Source organism: Telopea speciosissima, chromosome 10, assembly GCF_018873765.1.
Source record: "Telopea speciosissima isolate NSW1024214 ecotype Mountain lineage chromosome 10, Tspe_v1, whole genome shotgun sequence".
Taxonomy (NCBI): domain Eukaryota; kingdom Viridiplantae; phylum Streptophyta; class Magnoliopsida; order Proteales; family Proteaceae; genus Telopea; species Telopea speciosissima.
The window spans coordinates 34,318,612-34,337,178 of record NC_057925.1 but is presented as its reverse complement, the minus strand read 5'-3'; the positions used below and the strand labels follow the sequence as shown (position 1 = coordinate 34,337,178).

Sequence of the window (18,567 nt, the reverse complement as noted above, 5' to 3'; positions counted from 1 at the left end):
CTTGTTTCCTATGTAAGTCTAGACATAATCTCTCTATTTTCTCAAGTTTCTAAACCAAATGTAGTTGTTTTAACCTATCTTTGCTACACTTTGCTAAAGTTTCCTATTTTCTTACTTATTCTGGGTTTTCTCTTCTCTCCTATATTTTCTTTTAGTCCTATTTTACATAGTTATGTATTTTCCCCCTTTTTCCTATTACTTACTACTTGTTCCAGATCTGCCTATGTACTGTCTAGTCCTTATAAGTTCTGTTCTAGTACTACCCTAGGGTTGTTCTTAGCCTATACTTGATGTGTTGTCATCCTATAACCCACTAAGGTTCTTGTTTACAATATCCTATAATTTAATGTTGGGCTAAGTGCCCAAACATAGGCTAAATTATTAGTTTCATGTCAAATGGGCTTGCTTGCTGTCCTGCATTTTTACTAATTAAACTCTTTTCTTGTTAATAAATGCAGCACATAAAAGATGGCTGCAGCACAAGGCCGAGAGGGAAGAGGAAGAGGTAGGGGAGGCAGGGGAAGGGGCAGAGTTGTTGCTCCACCTCAGTTCAACCCAAGGTACTTCTGAAGTGTGCAGGAAGAAGAGTATTATACTGAGTGGTTTATGGAAAGGAAAGTAGAGGAGGAGAGGAATGTGGTGCTACCTGACCTTGTTGCATTCAAGGTCCAGGAGAGGTTCGAAAGGCTGGGGTGGCTATCTATGCTACAGCCCCAGAGACATTGTTATCCTAGGTTGGTGCGGCTGTTTCTAAGCAGCCTAACCTATGGTTTTGAGGGTGAGGAGTTTGTGATCCGGTCCTATGTGAAGGAGACACCCATCACCTTTACCACAGCCGACTTGGCACAGATGTTGGAGGTTTCTCACGAGGGAGAGTGGAGGTATTGCACTCCAGCTGTAGATGCATCTGAGTTCCCGGCTGATGAGGAGCTGGAATGGTTGTATTCAGTTCTGACCAATGGGAAGTTCTATGATATGCCAAAATCTGAGTTGGATTTACTGCCATCAGCTCGCGTACTCTCTAGGATCTGTGGGCATAATGTGGTCCAGAGGAGTGGCCATCAGACTGAGTTGTCTACTATGTAGATTCTAGCCTTTTATTGTCTCTACACTAGTTACCAGATCTGTCTGCCTTATGCTATCATGCGCACCATGGCACATCTGCATGATAATCCTGGGCGGGGTAACCTGTTGCTTGGTAGGCTTCTGACCAAAATCTTTCCTAGATTTGGGGTAAACCTGAGGAATGAGGAGATCTCTACAGAGAAGAGAATGAGCATCAACCGTGTCACTCTGGTGAAGATGAGTATAGAACTCCCTCCATTCTCTCTAGAGCTTGGACATCCAGACTGCACTGATCTAGGCCAGACTACTGATGTAGAGGAGGCTACAGAGAGAGTGGCTGCAGATGTACCTAGAGATCCACCCCAGTATGCTACTCATGGTCATGCAGTGGCTTCTTCTTCTACATCAGTTGTTCCTATCGATGGTACTCCCTGGGGACAGCTGCTCAGTCAGTTTGGTAGAAAGGACAGTGAAGCAGGGCTTTGATGATATGAGTGGTCGTGTCCAGGCGGTGGAGACTGAGTTAGTCCAGTGGAGGTCTTTCTTCTCTAGTCAGGGACCACTACCACCTCCACATTAGTGATGCCATGTCACCAACTTAGTTTAGGTTTCACTTTACTTGTCTTCAGTTAATGCTAGAAGTAGTCTATATTTCCTTTCTTTAACTTGTAAGGACTAGGTCCTAATTGTAGTGTGTTTATTGATGTACCCAATCAGCCTAAGGGCTGAAATTTTGTAAAGACATGTTGAACGTATGAATATATATAATTACATATCTCTTTACTTATCTTGTATTTCACAATCAATTTCATTTTTACTTGATAGCTTTTAGTTAAGATTTTTAGTTATCCCTAACTGAACTCACCTTCAGGTCAATGAGTCCAAGAGCTGCCATATTATGAATTTGACTGCGAATATAGTTAGAGCATGATGTTCTGATACCACTTAAATGTCACACCCTGGCCCGGTTAATAAGGGCCAAGTGTGACGAGATGTCTCAGACACCCAATCAATCCCACCAGGATCGCAAGTGCAGTGTTCTATTTGCAATTTCATTTATAATTATCAAAATTAAAATGCAGCGGAAGCAATAATAGAGCAATAAAACAATAAATAAGGAAAAACTAATGATAGCATTATATTCATATGAACTTGTATGTACATCAGTTACATTGTGTTTCCCAAAAAGACAGTAACTCAAGAACCCAAAAAGTTATATACTATCACATTTACAAAAGTGTTATAAATAAAAGGAAAGGAAGTAGCCTGATCAGTCTGGACGTTCAGGAGAACACGCAGTCGTCGTAGGAGCACGAAGCAACGTGCTTAACAAAGAAAGGAGTATCAACTCCAGCAGTAGGAGAAGCATCCTCAGTAGGAGTAGTCCCCACAGAACCAGCAACAGCAACGGTAGCAATTTCATCTGTAAAAGAAGGACGTCCACGAGGGTGAGCTCTCCACTGAGCCCAGTAAGGGGGGGTACAAGCATACAAACACAATAAATCCATGATGCATGCCCTAACTAACATGCTCCTAGCACAAGTACTAAGTTTCATGAGGTCTAAGTACTACTGGTGGTAGATGCTAACCTCGGTCCCGGAACTAACCCTTCGGTCACCTGAGCAAAACCATTCTTCCACCGTGAGGACCCGCCAGTTCCCGAACTAACACGTCGGACCCCGACAGACCCCCAAAGACCAACCCTGACTGTTTACTCCCACAGCGGAGCGGACACACTAATATGGGACAGAAGATGGCACCCCGGCATTTCCCTTCGGCTGTACCACGGGTTGTCCAACACCTCTCCCCCTGTTGGTAAGGGGCGTAGTATTGGGTAATGAATATCAACCTAACCCAGTGCAGTCTAATTATGAATTTATGATGATACAAGCATTTCCACCTTCAACAATTTCCACATAATAAAAATATCAATGCAGTGTAATGCAGTATGCCAATGTGCGGCCTAACTCACATGCATTCTAATGCATTAAATCATAAGCTAGAAAACTATATGCATCAGTATATTTGTAATGATGCATGACATGGCATTCAGCATAACAGTGAAATTAAAATGATAAACACGCTTAAATTAAGGTCAAGGTCCCCTTACCTGTAATGTAGTTTAGTCCTAGTCAGATAACCAAGCAAAACAGTCAAAGAACAGCAGGAACATACCTATATAATATATAAGAATAGCATGTATTAGGCTCCAATAGAAGTTAGGTCAATTCCCAAACTTCTAGGGCCGCAACAGCACAAAATGGACCAGCCGGATTCAGGGGGCTTCGAGGGCCGGTTGACTGGCCTTAGGCCTGCAACTCCATCCGGGAGTTTGACAGAATTTGGGGGTTTTGATTTATATGGTCAGATCCTTGCATGCATGGCTTCAATTTGAGGTTCCAAGCCACATTCAAGGTGGGTCAGCTTAAAGGGGGGTTCAATTTAATGGTTAACTTCCTACTTTGGGGATTTTATAAATTAAACCTAAATTGGTTAACTTAGGGTTTATAATTTGCCATTAGAAACAGCATTTGGGCCCATTATAGGTATTGCCATGCAGATTCAGGCATAGCTGAACCTTAATAGCATTAGGACAGGAAGCAATTGGGTAGGATTTCTAGTATTTGAGCTCAATTTAGAGCTTAATGGCAGGAATTGCAGTTAGGCCAGAATATGGTGAAGATTAGAAGAAGAAGAAGATGGAATAAGAATGGGATGATGGCCTACCTGAACTCAGAAGTGAAAAACAAGGTAAAGGCAGCTCTCTTTGGTGCAGATCAGCCTTCTAATGGAGGTTCCAAGTTCAGTTTCAGATGTAGAAGACAAGCCTTCAGGTATAAGCTTCTCCTCTCCTTTCTTCTTTTCTCTTTTCTTCTTTCTTTCTTGCTCCCAAAGCTGGAACGAATTTTACAGCTTCCCCTCTTTAGATTTGTGAATAGTGGTTATTTAGGATGATTTTGATATATACATCTCTACTTAAGCACTAAGGGGCAGAATAGTCTTTTGGGCATAAATCAGTCCTAAAACTGATTCTTAAAGCTATTTATGACTATAAATGCGTTTCTATAGGTTATTCTAACCATAATGTAATGCCGGATGACATAAGAGATTATCCGAATACGGGTAACTGTCTAGAACAACATTCTTCATTGGGAAAGTGGGTCCCACAGGGGCAATTTGACTAAAATACCCCTAAATTTCTATTCGGTTGTACAAACAATATATATAATTCATTTAAATCATACTTACAATGTTTTTAATTCAGGGAGAGGCTCTACATAGCCTCCAGGCAACAGATCTGGCACAAGTAACTCCGGTGCGGGGTCTCACAGGGGTCCTCTGACTCCAGAAGGGCATATTTGGAAGGATCCTCGAAGTCCTCCATAGGTGTGTCGAGTATTTCTTCTGTGTCCTCGACCGATGCAGCCCATAGCATCGATGCTATCATAGATTGAGAGTTGGAACCTGTAATTACACAAGTTCCAAAAAGTTCAAATTTATTAGGAAATTTGACCGGGTTTCACATATATGCCATATTATTGCTTTGGTGGGCCCAGATCACATCAATTTGTTTTTTGGCAAATTGGTATTTAAATGATATTGAGGTTGGAGTTTGTTTTGAGGGGGAGATTGGAAATTATTGAGATGCTAGTCATATACCAAACTACCATTGCCCTTTTAATTCCGGCATTTCTTTAAAATTCTTAAAGTATAGTTGCCCAGATGGGCCCCGAACACATGTGGGATTTGTACTTCTTTGAAGGTTGGACCTTGCATGGTGGTTGTTGGCTCCAGTGAGGGGAGGTTAGAAACTGATTTTGGGATTCTTTTATCTACGACTGTTATTTGCGGTGCTCTTGTTTATGGAATTTTTTGAGATGCCCATGCTTTGCGATGTTGATTATTGGCTGTTGTTTGTTCACATGTACTGCTACATGTGAGGGGGAGATTGGAATTGGATATTATTATTTGCATATCTGCTCTGCACAAGTCATCAACAAGTCATCAATTATAGAGTCTTACCTTTCTCAATTGGAGAGTCTTATCTTTCTCAAGAATATTTCGGTGAAGATTTCTCAAGATTTATTTCAGTGAAGATCTCTACTTTTGAAGGGAAACTTCAAAGTTGCTACCCTCCATCTTTTGAGAATGCTATGGTGTTTTTTGAAGATCAACAGGAAAATTCCATTTTGTGCGATTGAATTGATTCTTACTTTGAAGATCGAGTTCTTTCCTTATATTGAAGATCTAGTATTCTCTTATTAGAAATCAATTTCCGCAATTACTGGAGAACATCTGTCATCGTTACCTATCTGCTGTTTTTGGATTGCGGTTGATGTTATCTATTGTCCAGTGCCTGGGCTGATATTTCTATTGGTTTTATTGGAGTTTCCTCTGTGCTCACTGAAGTCTACAACTACTATTCAAGACTGGTGTTGAGTTTGATTTTCTATTCTTTTTAGTCCAAGCTGGAGCCTTTCTTTTGATATCTGTATACTCCAGTTTGAGGGGGAGTATTGAGAAGTGTACCACGATAGGGGGAGTGTCCCTATTGTGGTTGAGTCCATATGGTTTCCTTTATTGTTTTATGTCTTTAATTGTTAGGAATTAGGAGTCAGTTTCCTAGTCTAAGTTAGTTACCTATTTTAGATTAGGTTTAGTTTCCTTTTCCTATTATGATTGTAATGGTTTTATTATAAATAAGATACTTGAAGGAGGAAGCAACTTAATACATACGGCTCCTCCCCTTGCAGCTATTCTTCTTCTCTTCTTTCTATTCTCTTTTCTCCTCTAAAAGGTTATTGGTTGCAGGTCCTAGGTTTTCTACAAACGACAACTCTTAACAAGTTCCAAAGAGGAATATAACTTAATCACCATCAAAGCCTTGATTGGAATCACCACAGTTCCAAAGTTCTGAATCACCACAGAACAATGGGCAAAAGCCATCTTCATTCAATTATCCTAATTTGTGTTGATTTAACAGATAAATGCTTTTTACAGAAACTTAGTTTTCCATATGTCTTTCATTTGTTTGTACAGCTCTCTATATCTTCAGCTCTTGTACCGCCATGCTGACAGCTTGTCCAAGGAAACTGTTCCTCAGATCTTTATGGTGAAGAAGTCTAAGAAGTAGGTTCACCATTTACAGCTTCATCCTTGAGCTTTGGCACTGATGTTGCAGATTTTATTGTTGACTTCGTAACTTTTTTCTCAATCAGAATTGGAATAAGAAGTGAGGACCTAAAGAATCTGTTAGAGAGATCTATCAAGGGTACTGCCATAGCTCTTTCATCTCCAAGACTTGTGATCCCTGCAGCAATATATGGAGTTTGGGGCCTGTCTCAGCATTTCTCCAATGATTTCTTTGATTTCCAGGTTGTCAATCAGGCATTCTTTTCCCTTCTTTTATATAGTTTAAGAGACTTCTCTTTCATATTTTAGATGCTTTAAAAACAATATTTAAAACCTGCTCATCTTGCAAGAGGCCGATAACCAGATGCATAAAAGGTTCAGGAATTTAAGAAATCCAGGCACACAAAAAATGGATCAGCTGTTGAACTGGTGAGTTTAAGTGGAAAACAAGAGTATTATCTTCTTAAACCCTGAAGAAGATCTAAACAATATTAAACCAATGTTTTCTATTTTATGATTTTGAGGTGGTTGAACCATGTAGCACTGATGACCCTCTATACTTGGTCGTTAATGTAGTCCAAGAATGGTTGGAGACCAACTAGGAGCTAGTACACCAGGATCTAATATGAACTAGTAGTCCCATTAGGGCAGAATATGATTTTGGGTCAAAATTAGGGTTAGTGTTTGGCTAGAGTCAGGGTTTGAGGTGTTGGTTATGCTAGGTAGGTATAGGGGATTCTAACAGTGAAGGTCCTGAGATGTTTTGATGGGCGGAAGTGTGTAAACTTGAATGGGCCGCAAGTTAGGGTTAGGGTTTCAGGTTTTGGAAAAGAGGAAAAGATGGATTTCTAGGGTTTGGCTGGACAGAAGTTAAAGTATACTTGAATGGTTTTCTTAGGAGGGTATGAGAGGTAATCGGTCAGATTTGTAGACTGTTCTGACGGTTGGTTTGGGCTGGGCAGGAATTAGGGTTTTGGATTTTGATTTGAGATGGGGGGAAATTAGGGTTTCAGTGGTTGGGATGGGCAGCAAGGGAGATCGAATTTTCCTTATGGGCAGGGGGTGTTGTGGTTGAAATTTGATGAAGTTCTGATGGCTGATTAGATCTGTGGGGAATTTAGGGTATGGAAAAACTGAAAATAACAAAGAGGAAAACTAGGGTTGGGGTTGTAGAGGATTAGAAGTAGAAGGATGGGGAAGGGGATGTCTCAAACTTACTGCAGTAGCAGATTACTCTTGGCAGCAGCTTGTTTGAGGATGAAACTTGAATAAAAATTAAATCTTTGAACTTGAACTTGAAAAAAAATGCAGATCTTGAACTTGAACTTGAACTTGAATAAAAATCAGATCTTGAAAGTAGAATTTGAAAGAAAGCTTCAATAGAACCACCTAGGCTTCACACTGCCGGGTGTCGATTGGATCAAACACCAATCCCACCAACGAACCACCCGGGCTTCCCACCGCAAGGTGTCAATCGGATCAAACACTGATCCCACCAGCCTTGATTAAACACAAGACAAAAATCGTCAATGGAGAAGAAGAGCAGCAAAAGCTTTTCATTAATATCAAAATTCGTGTTCAATGCTTGCCCACCTTACAACCTTATATAAAAGACTCAAAAATAGACTCCTACACTAAAAAGGAAAGGCCTAACCCAATGTTTAACCTAATAGGTAACCTAAACTGACTAGGAAAGTGAAATAACAAAGGAAATAAACTCAAAACATGGTTAGACTTATAAAGTCCTAATCCAGCCCAACTTAAATAAAAATTAAATAGTCACATAACCACTTAAGTTGTCACATGACCACTTAACCAAGTCACATGATCACCAAGGTGGTTTAAAGTATCGGTATCAGGCGATTACGTATCGTATCGTATTGAAGATACGTATCGATCGGTGCAGAAACGCATGAAAATGATCAAAGTACACATGGGAATACACTTTTGGACACAAAAAACAATATAAACAATCAATTTATGTCATATATCATGCATATACACTAGAAATTGTGAATAATCAATAACCAGACAAATGCGACACTTTGAAATTGTTATAAAAGATTAAAAGATGAGATTTCTTACATGTAGAATCACTCTATTGCCATGAAGAATGTCAGGGTGGATCAAAGTCATGTCTATAAGGGTCTTCAAGAATAGGAGCAACTAGGATGATGTTGTGTACTGACCGAACATAAGCACAATACTGAGCCCAGTCGAAATACTGATGGTAGTGACTCTTCCATTCATAGTAGAATCGTGTGTACTGCTCTGGAGTTGCTAATGTCATGAAAGCACTAGGTTGTGGTTGTGCCTCTCTGTATCTATAACTTCCATACCCTATAGAAGCCCTATGTCCATAGCCTAAAGAAGAACCTGATGCATAACGCCCATGGCCTGATGAAGCACCTGCATGATCAGAACTAATGCTAAGTGATTCCATGTCACTCATGAGCACATCACTATCATATGGATTGTGGCCTTTGTAGGAACGCTTGCCAGCCTAGCCCTTGCCCTTCCGAGTGTAAGTCAGATGGTGACCACCATGATGAGTATCTTGGGTAGCATGTGTGTATCCTGCCTCACCTGTGAACTGCATCCCAGCATAATGTTGTCACCACCGCCACTACCACCAGCACCAGCACCAGCACCACCTCCAGCATCACCACCAACACCACTACTACCACCATAGCCACCTCCATCACCATCACCACCACCACCACCACCACCATCATCATCATCATCATCATCATCAGCAGCAGCAGCAGCAACAACACCACCACCACCATCATCACCATCACCATCCCCATCACCATCACCATCACCATTGTCGCCTTCATCATCATCATCAACATCTTATTGAGTTCCTCCATATGGATGACCTGACTTCGTCCTCCTAATTAAACCTTCTTCAGGGCTACTGTCATCCTCTTCAACATTAGGATAAAGATCTTCTGATGGTATCTGTGTTTCATCATCATCCATCTGTCGAATGATGTTCTCTATGAGTGGATCAGGTTTGGTTGGCTGGCGATCCTCACTTGACTGATCCATCACCAATACCTTATCGGTGTCCTGTATCCATGCTCTAACTGGATCTTCATCGTGCCTAGGTGGTTGATGTCGATTGGGTTGACATTTACTTCATCCCCTTCTCTTTCCAATTCTAAATATTTAAGCTTCAGCTTCATGTTGTACTGGACATACACTAGCTTCTCCAACTTTGAATAACTGAGACGATTGTGGGGTTTGGTGTGTATCAACCCGAATGTACTGCAGTTATGTCGTCAGGGATAACACTCGAATTGCAATTCGAGTTAAGTGTGGAGCACTAGTATCCCCATAATTGAGCCACCAATCAGCTGCACGATAATAAATGAAATATTAAAAGACTAAACCTTGAAACAAATTTTATATAGCATAATAAATTGGGTAAACCTAACTTACCTAGGCGTTGTGCTCCTATGGATAGCCATTCTATCAGCAAAACCACGAGTGGCCTCCTGAAAATACTTAACTTAAAGAGGTATTAAAAATTAAAATATTAGTTCACCAATTACCACTGAAACTGTTATTTGACATATTCTTGGTTTCAATCTTTTATACAACTAATGTATTACTAACCTCTTCCATGGCAAGTGTGGCCTTGGCCACATCTAGTTCCAATCTGTTGACAATATTCCTTAGGGCACTCAATAGATCCGGTCTACACCCTACATCATTATTGTATTGAAGATCCGGATTCAAATAATGTGTTGCAGATGGTTTGTAATTGATGGTTAGAAACCTAGAATACTAATAAATAAATAGTAACTTAGTAAGTGTTTAAAATGAAACCAAAGTCATCTACATAAGGATGAGTTATAAGATTATCTGCTCAATGAACATCTTGAACCAACATCTTTTCCAATCGATCGGTTATAATCTTCAAATACTTCTTGCTTGATGTTGGGTTATCATCATGGATCTTCTTCTTAACCACTTGCATGGGCCCTATCATCTTACCCATGGTCTGCTCTTTATCCCCATCAACCTCTCGAAGAAGACAAAAGAATGGGTGCATAATCATATCAAGTCGGTGCATCTGATCCCAAAACTTTGAGAAGGTGACTAGGTCTTGAACATATCTCCCAATTTCAGACCTTGCATAACTGCTAGTCATCCAGTCAGCAAAGGTGAACATCTTAAGCAGTCCATCCTTTCGGGAAATGAGGCTATCAATTCCAATGTAATTTGTTGCAAATCTTGTGGTTGCATGCCTCACTAAATCCCCTCTTGTGTGACTCCTCATCAATGCCAAAACCCAACTATGGTTATAAATAAAGTTGGTGATCTTCCTTGCATTACTAATCAACTGTTGGACCTTTGACAATTCACTTATGACCTTGAACATCAAATCTATACAATGAGCCGCACATGGTGTCCAAAATAGATGTTGTCTCTTCAACATAAGTAATTGACTAGCCTTTTTGAAATTTGCTGCATTGTCAGTTACTATCTAGACAACATTTTCTTCTCCTACCTCCTCCACAACTTCATCCATTAACTTATACAAGTAACGGACATCTTTGATTTGGCTAGATGCATTGACTGACTTGTGGAAGATCGTCTTTCCGTCACAATAGAAAAGGAAATTGATGATGAATAATCTTGTTGGTCCACTCCATCCATCACACATGATGGTTACTCCATATAATGGCCACTTCTCCTTGAACCTCTCAACATACTCATGCACCTTTTGGACAATATCATCCAAGTAAGGCCCGACAATCTCATAAGGTGTGGGTGGCTTAACATTTTTCCCACACCGCTGATCTCCTTTACCATGGCCTTGAAATGGGAATCTTTGGCCTTATGTGGTGGAATCATGGAATTGTAGAACCATCTGGAGATTGCTCTGTCTATCCTTTTACTAGTGTTTTGGGTTAAAAGCTTTCTTCAATCCTCTGTTGGCCAGCATCCCTTGGTCTGTAGACATTAGGATCCATGTCTCTGATATCTGGGCTCTTCTTTCTCTTACCCTTACCACTCTTAGTAAACCGGTCAAACATTCTCTTGACACTGGTTGCTCTACTAAGGCCAGCAGGCTCCTTACCCTTACCTACAAATGGACGACAAGAGGAGCCAACACCAATATCTACAGGGCCCTGGCGTTGGGGTTGAGCTGATTGACTTCTTATCAATTGCTCAGGTCTCCATTGTTCCTCTCTTGCTTCATGTCTTGATTGTCTCATTGCCCATGCCAACTCTGGGTCCTCCTCTGCTTCCATATCCGATCCTGCATAAGCTTCAAAATCTTCCATCAAATTTTCCACCAAAACTTCCTCATCCTCATGTGCTTGGGTGGATTTTTTTTTTTTATCTCTAAGGTGTTTTTGCATTGCCCTGCTTAATTCTACATGGCACTTTGTACACTTGGCAACATTTCCATATCCTCCTGCCATGTGTTCTTTTTGCCGAGTTACCGCACCTCCAAGATGTTGAGTGCCACAGAAGTTACACTGTGTATGCAATCTGTTGTTCTTTATCTTGGTACAATACAACCACCCAATGTGTTGTTATTGAGGCATCGTCCAAAACACCAAACAAAAGTAAATAACTATATAAGTATTAAATTATATTAAAATCCACACATCAATAATTTATACAAGTAATTACATGTCTGTATGATGCATGTCATGCATTGCATCATTTGCATGTACGTAGCAAAGTTTCACTAAGCACACTTTAAACATTAGCATACAAATTATATGAATCTAAGTCTTTTCTTGTATTTCAGCCATTGATACATTTTATCAAACTATAATGAAAGAGGTTTTTTTTTTTTTAAACCCGAATATTACCTGGGACCCGGGGCAGCCCCTAGAATTTTATTAATATCCAAAAAGAATGAATGAATACATGGGGGGACATGCCACCTTACCCCTAAACCCAAAAAAAGATATAAACATAAGAATTTGGACACTACGTTCTGAGGATAGACAAACCTGATCTGTCTTCCCGTAGGATACGTTGGAACTCTCCTTGAGGACAATTGTCATGACTGAACGTGGTGAACCCTAGCCAGCCAGTCGGCAGCCCTATTGCTCTCCCTATATGCAAATGCAATGCAAGGCTTGACCAGCCCAATCAGCCCCAAGGATTCCTGAAACCAGTACCAGCCCCTCAATAAATTACATCTCTTAAGGCTAACCATGCGCACCGTGGAGCTGGAATCCGAATTAATCACAACCCCAGAAAGGCCCAAGTCATAACATAACTTCTACCCATCTCTCAAAGCACGGAGCTCAGCAATAGAGTTCGTGCTAGGACCATAGAAATTGGAAAAGGTAGCTAAGATGAAACCCTTCATGTCCTTAATAACACCTCCCCCTCCACCTTCACCAGGGTTCCCTCTACATGCACCATCCATATTCAGCTTTACCAACACAAAAGGCGGGCACCAAAAAACCGGAAGAGGGCGAGCCGGTCTAGGAGAGAGAGCCAATATCCTAAGGGCATGAAGAATCTGCCTACCTCTAACCGTGGAAGCTCTTCCAAGCTTGGAGGGCAATGGAAGGCGCCTCACCCAAACCTTAATGCAGTCAATGACCCCCATAGCCGACCTCATCCTTTCCCCATGCCTTTTATTACACCTCTCCTTCCAAAGCTCCCAAACAATCAAAGAGGGCAAGTACCCAATGATGTAGTCAGAGAGACTGCTGCAGCTAGCCGACTCATGCCAAAGCAAAAACCTGCTTCTGACATCTTGAGCATGTACAAATGAAACATAAAAAACCCCTGAGAAAAACCTCCACACCTTGGAAGTTGTCCCGTCGGACTCAAGACAGTGGTCCGTAGACTCACTCCTAGGACTCCCACAACAATTGCATTTTGACGCCAAGGTAATACCAACAGCCATGATAGACTCATCCGTAGGTATCGACCCATTAAAGAGTTGCCAAGTGAAGAAAGCAATCTTGGTGGGCAAGGTCTGGTTCCAAATCCATCTGGAATAGGGAGCTTCAGACGAGCGACGTCTCACCTCATTCCAGACAGACTTCGTTGAGAAAAAACCATCACTAGAGGGTGTCACACCCCGGCCCGGTTAATAAGGGCCTAGTATGACTGGATGCCATTCGACATCCAACCAATCCCAAGGATCGCAAGTGCAGTACCCTATTCACAACAATTATCACAATATAGTAATTTAAACGTAGCAGAAGAGATTAAATAATAAGGATAACATCAGTAATGGGGAAGACTAAGTGATAATTCATTCGTATAATTATAATTTCAGCTTGAGTTACAACTGTACAATTCTCCAAAAGTAACCCAAGACAGACATGTTTACAAACTATAATATCATTTCTATACAAAAGTGGGTATAAACACAAAAGAGGAGGGTAGAAATAGTCTAGACTGTCAGGCCAGGATTAAGAGAAGGCACAATCATCACATGTGCACGAAACATCTATAGATGGAAAGTGGAAGGCAGCAATGTTGGAAGAAATGAGAGCATTGAAAAAAAAATAATACATGGGATCTTATGGCTCTTCCTCCAGGGAAAAAACCAGTAGGATATAAATGGGTGTTTGTGGTCAAACAGAAGACAGATGGAACAGTGGATCGATACAAGGCACGTCTGGTTGCAAGGGGCTTTACTCAGACGTATGGAGTTGACAACCAGGAGAACTTTGTACCAGTAACAAAACTCAACACAGTAAGGGTATTGTTATCTTGTGCTGTGAATCTTGGCTGGGATCTTCAGTAGTTGGATGTAAAGAATGCCTTCTTCCATGAAGAGCTAGAGGAAGAGGTCTATATGGACATGCCACCAAGGGCAAAGTTTGTAAATTGAAGCGTGCTCTCTATGGGTCGAAGCAGTCACCTAGAGCTTAGTTCTACAGGTTTCACAAGGCTATGATTTCTGTGGGATACAAGCAAAGCAATGCTGATCACACGTTGTTCATCAAACTTATTGGTAATAAGGTAAATCCTCATTGTCTATGTTGATGATATTGTTGTGACTGGAAATGATGGTGATGAGATCAACAAGTTGAAGATTTTCTTTGACCGTGAGTTTGAAATAAAGGATCTGGGAACTCTAAAATACTTTCTAGGGATAGAGGTTGCTCGATCTTCAAAGGGCATCTTTCTTTCTCAAACTGGGTTGCTAGGTTGTCATCCTTCAGATATTCCTATGGAAGCTACTACAAGACTTAAGGAGAAAGAAGGTGAACCTGTTGACAAAGGTCGTTATCAGCGATTAGTGGGCAAACTAATCTACCTCTCTCACACACGACCAGACATAGCCATTGCTGTAAGTTTGGTGAGCCAGTTTATGCATGATCCTTATTCCTCTCATATGGAGGCAGTTTTTCGCATCTTGCGATATTTGAAGTTTGCTCCAGGAAAAGAAATCCTTTTATCTCCCAATGATCATCTAAAGGTTGAAGCTTATACTGATGCCGATTGGGCTGGCTCTACTAACAGAAAATCCATTTCTGGCTATTGTTCTTTTGTGGGTGGAAACCTTGTCATATGATGTAGCAAGAAGTAGAATGTTGTGGCAAAGTCTAGTTCTGAAGCAGAGTTCCGTGCAATGGCACAAGGAATCTGTGAACTTTGTGGCTTAGAGGATTGTTGCAGGATATTGGTGTTGCATTCCATCTTCCTATGATGCTTTATTGTGATAATAAAACAGCCATTAGCATTGCTCATAACCCTGTCCAGCATGATCGGCTAAGCATGTGGAGGTTGACCGACATTTCATCAAGGAGAAGCTCGAAGCCGGATTCATCTGTGTTCCCTTTGTGAAGTCTGTTGACCAGTTGGCCAATGTGTTCACTAAGGGGCTAAGTGGCAAAGTGTTTCTTCCTATCTTAGTCAAGTTGGGCAAGCACGACATATATGCTCCAACTTGAGGGGGAGTGTTGGATTGTATGGGCCAGAATACCGTGGGGGTATTCTGGACTTTTTACTGTTTTATTTCGTGTACAGCCATGTCGGCTATGATAGGGAGAATTCTGTCCATGAAATTTTCATCCCTTATTATAAATAAATGGCTTGGGGTCTACCTTAGACCATCCAAGCATTCAGCTCTAATTCTGATCCTCTCAACAGCACTATCTCCCACATCCACTCCACGTTTATTGAGTTCCTCATTAATGCTAGTTTTACCTTTTATTTAATTCTTGTGACGAAATAAACCCAAGAGAACCAAGGCTGAGAGGGTGGAGAATAGAAGAGAGAAGGGGACTGATTAGTGATATTGGATCGAACTAGTCAGTCCCCTCTCACAAACCTTTATTTCTATATGAAACCAAAATACAACCAAAGATTTCTAATCCTACTAAGAATCTTAGAAACAAAATTAGAAACATACTAATACTAGGAAACCAACTAAGACTAGGACTAACTAGCACCTAATTATAAGCATAAAGGGAGACACCTAGGGGCTAGGTATCTCGATTAGAATAATGAATATTCTAATTGAGATACTCTCTAGCCCTAGAACTCGATATACTTCAAAAATTCTGTTATTTTAGATACTAAAATAAGGCTGTGTACATTTGCCCCCCCCAGACCCTGCAATAGCAGGAGCCTTGTGCACTGGGTTGCTCTTTGTTATTTTAGATACTAAGTTTTGTCTTAATATTCCTTTGTACCTGGCCTTTGAAATTGATCTGATCCATACTAAACCATCAAATTAGGATCAGATCTGTCCTCAGATACTTTTATCAGATTTCTTCTTCACTTTTCCTATTTTCCCTATTGGGCCAGTTACCCACAAGCTTGTTCAATCCTGGTCTACTTTGGAAAAGTAACAGCACTGCATATGGTATTACCCCTTGGTGTATGTTTGGGGGAGCTTCTCCAGCTTCTGCTTCTCAGATTTTGTGAATCTACCTTCTGCTAAAAAAGTGTGACTGGAATTATTTCATTAGTAATCTTCCAACTCAATTTGTAGAATCTCCAGAAGCAGCATATAATCTGGGCACAAGAGGCTCTCCCAGATATGCCTTTGGTTGCTTTGGTTTTTTTTTTTGTTCTTGGATAGGCAGGCCTCGAGGAGAATTGAACTCATGACCTCTTAAATTGTGAGGTGTGGGTCCTTGCCAACTGAGCTACCCCCTTGGGTTTGCCTGTGGTTTTCTTGGCACGTAGAGCTTCCTGATGAAGAATTTCTGTATGCAGAAATCAAAGCCCCAACCCTAGATTGATTTAGTGATCCTGATCTCTGTCGAGATTCGGAGAGAACTGAGTAAAATTTTGTTAAACTGGTCTGATTTTAACAAGAATGTACCGAAGCAGTGAAATTTTGTCAGAAAACCCAGGAAATTTCAGAAATGGATTTAAAATTTTGATAAAAATCAGACAATATAACTGGACTAAACACTCAAACAGAAACTTGAAGGAATTGATAATAGAATAGCAACAAAGGACAGAGAATAGAAGGGAACAGACCTTGGAATCCATACCGAAGCCTAGAGGAGTCCAACCCTAACAGAACCTCCACAAATCGAGATAGTATATGTGAAACACCAGAACTTTAGCATAAAAAACATTGGCCAATAGAGAACCAGATTCAACTATTCATAGAGCCAACAAAACATCCTGAATTTAGAAACTATCCTAGGAACTAGAACGGAAATTAGAAATTATTCTATGAGCTTAGTTTCTGATAGAATAGAAACTGATCATCTGCTAAGACAAACCTCTCTAATTACAGGAATTAGAAACTAAAACTTAGAAACCAAAGAAAATAAAAACTGGACTAAACTCCTAAACAGAACTCATTTTCCTACTTATCACCCATATCATAGCCTCATAGGCTCATTAAAAGAAACCCATCACAATGCAAAACCCATTGGACTATAATCCCAATATATGAATAACCAAATCCCAATTCTTATTTTCGCTCAAATAAATATTTTTCTTTGTTTTTCCTGCATCATGCTGGCCCTGAGAATCACCAAGTCTTCTTCCCTTGAAAAAGAAAAAGAAACCTGCATCTTTCCATTGGACATTTAAACTTGACAGTGTACCTTTAAAGAAAACTATTAGTCAAAGAAAGAAAGGATGGGAAAGAAACTAATAGAAGGAATAGTGGAATACGCATAGGGGAATCTTGTGCTTCTGGTTCTTAAGTTCCTGTGTTAGATGTATGGATTTTCATAGAGTAGAAGAAAAACCAGTGACTTTCTATATGAAAATTGGAGAAGCCCGTTAACCTTTAAATGTAGGATTTAAGCATTTTATAGCTGGCAGCACAGTTGTCAAGGCATCATCTAGGAAACAAGGTGGGCCTTGATGCCCAAGGCTATCATTCACCTTATGCATTAAGGTATCTATACCCATAAGATGAAGGAAACATACCCAGAATATGGTGTTAGTGTTGGGTGCCTTAGTCTCGCCTAGATCACCTAGGCATCATATTAGTTGGCCATCACCTTGACATTGCTTTCTTGTCATGACAACTATGGCCAATGGCATGTCCATTTTCATATTTACTTGCTCAATTTAATATTAATACAATCTCATCTTCTGAGGCTTGAGCCTTATGCTTGCACAAGGCCCCTTTGAAGCACATTCACGTGTCAATGGAGTGCTTGGATGTTCTACAGGTAGAGCAGCAAAACCCTTTTTTTTTTGTACTTGGTTTTTACACAATGTGGAACATAAAAACATTTTTTTTTTTTTTGGTAGAAGGAACATGAAAACAATTGAATTCCCCTATCCTATTACAATTTTTCATCAAAACAGGAGGTTGATAGTTTGGATTCAAATTTTTGTTTGTCTTATCACAGCTTGTTCCAGCAATGTTTGGGATGTTTGCCTATAAGGCTGCTGCTTTGGTTCAAGTATATAGGGACAACGAGGACCTGAGAATAGTCTTTCCAGAGAGCGAGGAGTAAGCAACTGAGTCAGCTTTCTGATCCTTCTTGAATCTCTGGAAGCAAAAATTGATGCTGTAAAGGAGTAATCCTCTGTAGATCTACTAATTTCCCTTTGAAGTTTTCTCAATATCGCATCATATATCAACTTATGGTTCCTTTCAAATGTAGCTCAGTATCTTGCAATGTTTGTTAAATTGGTAGATTGACAACCAGAACATTGTTGATCAATTCCACGTGTAATTAGTTCTGAATGGAAAATTTTGTTAAACATCAAAATAAGAGAGCTGGGGAAAGTCTAACCACTGGATATCTAGGAGTTAGTCTAGATGGGCCCCAAGTCAAATTGCAGATCCAAATTCACTCATAGATCCCACATCAAGTGGCATACCTTCATATGTGTGTCCTTAACCACCTTTTTGTATTCCCAGATTGTTCAATGCTTTGGTAAGCTCCCTCTGGGTTGAAACTTGATATGCGAATCCTACCT

General features: G+C 40.4%; 1 protein-coding gene across 2 annotated transcripts in view; it reads left to right on the top strand.

Annotated features, from left to right (window-relative positions):
* LOC122642895 overlaps positions 1 to 18,331 on the top strand; it is an 83,743-nt gene extending 65,412 nt beyond the window's left edge. The window contains exons 7-9 of one of the 2 annotated variants that reach the window (XM_043836513.1): positions 6,106 to 6,195; positions 6,285 to 6,444; positions 18,048 to 18,331. In XM_043836513.1, coding sequence (XP_043692448.1) covers positions 6,106 to 6,195; positions 6,285 to 6,444; positions 18,048 to 18,098 — 301 coding nt within the window. In that variant the 3' untranslated portion in view covers positions 18,099 to 18,331. Of the gene's footprint in view, positions 1 to 6,105; positions 6,196 to 6,284; positions 6,445 to 17,990 lie in introns of both variants that reach the window. The other variant, XM_043836512.1, reaches the window with a different exon arrangement.
* Positions 18,332 to 18,567: the final 236 nt, after the last annotated feature.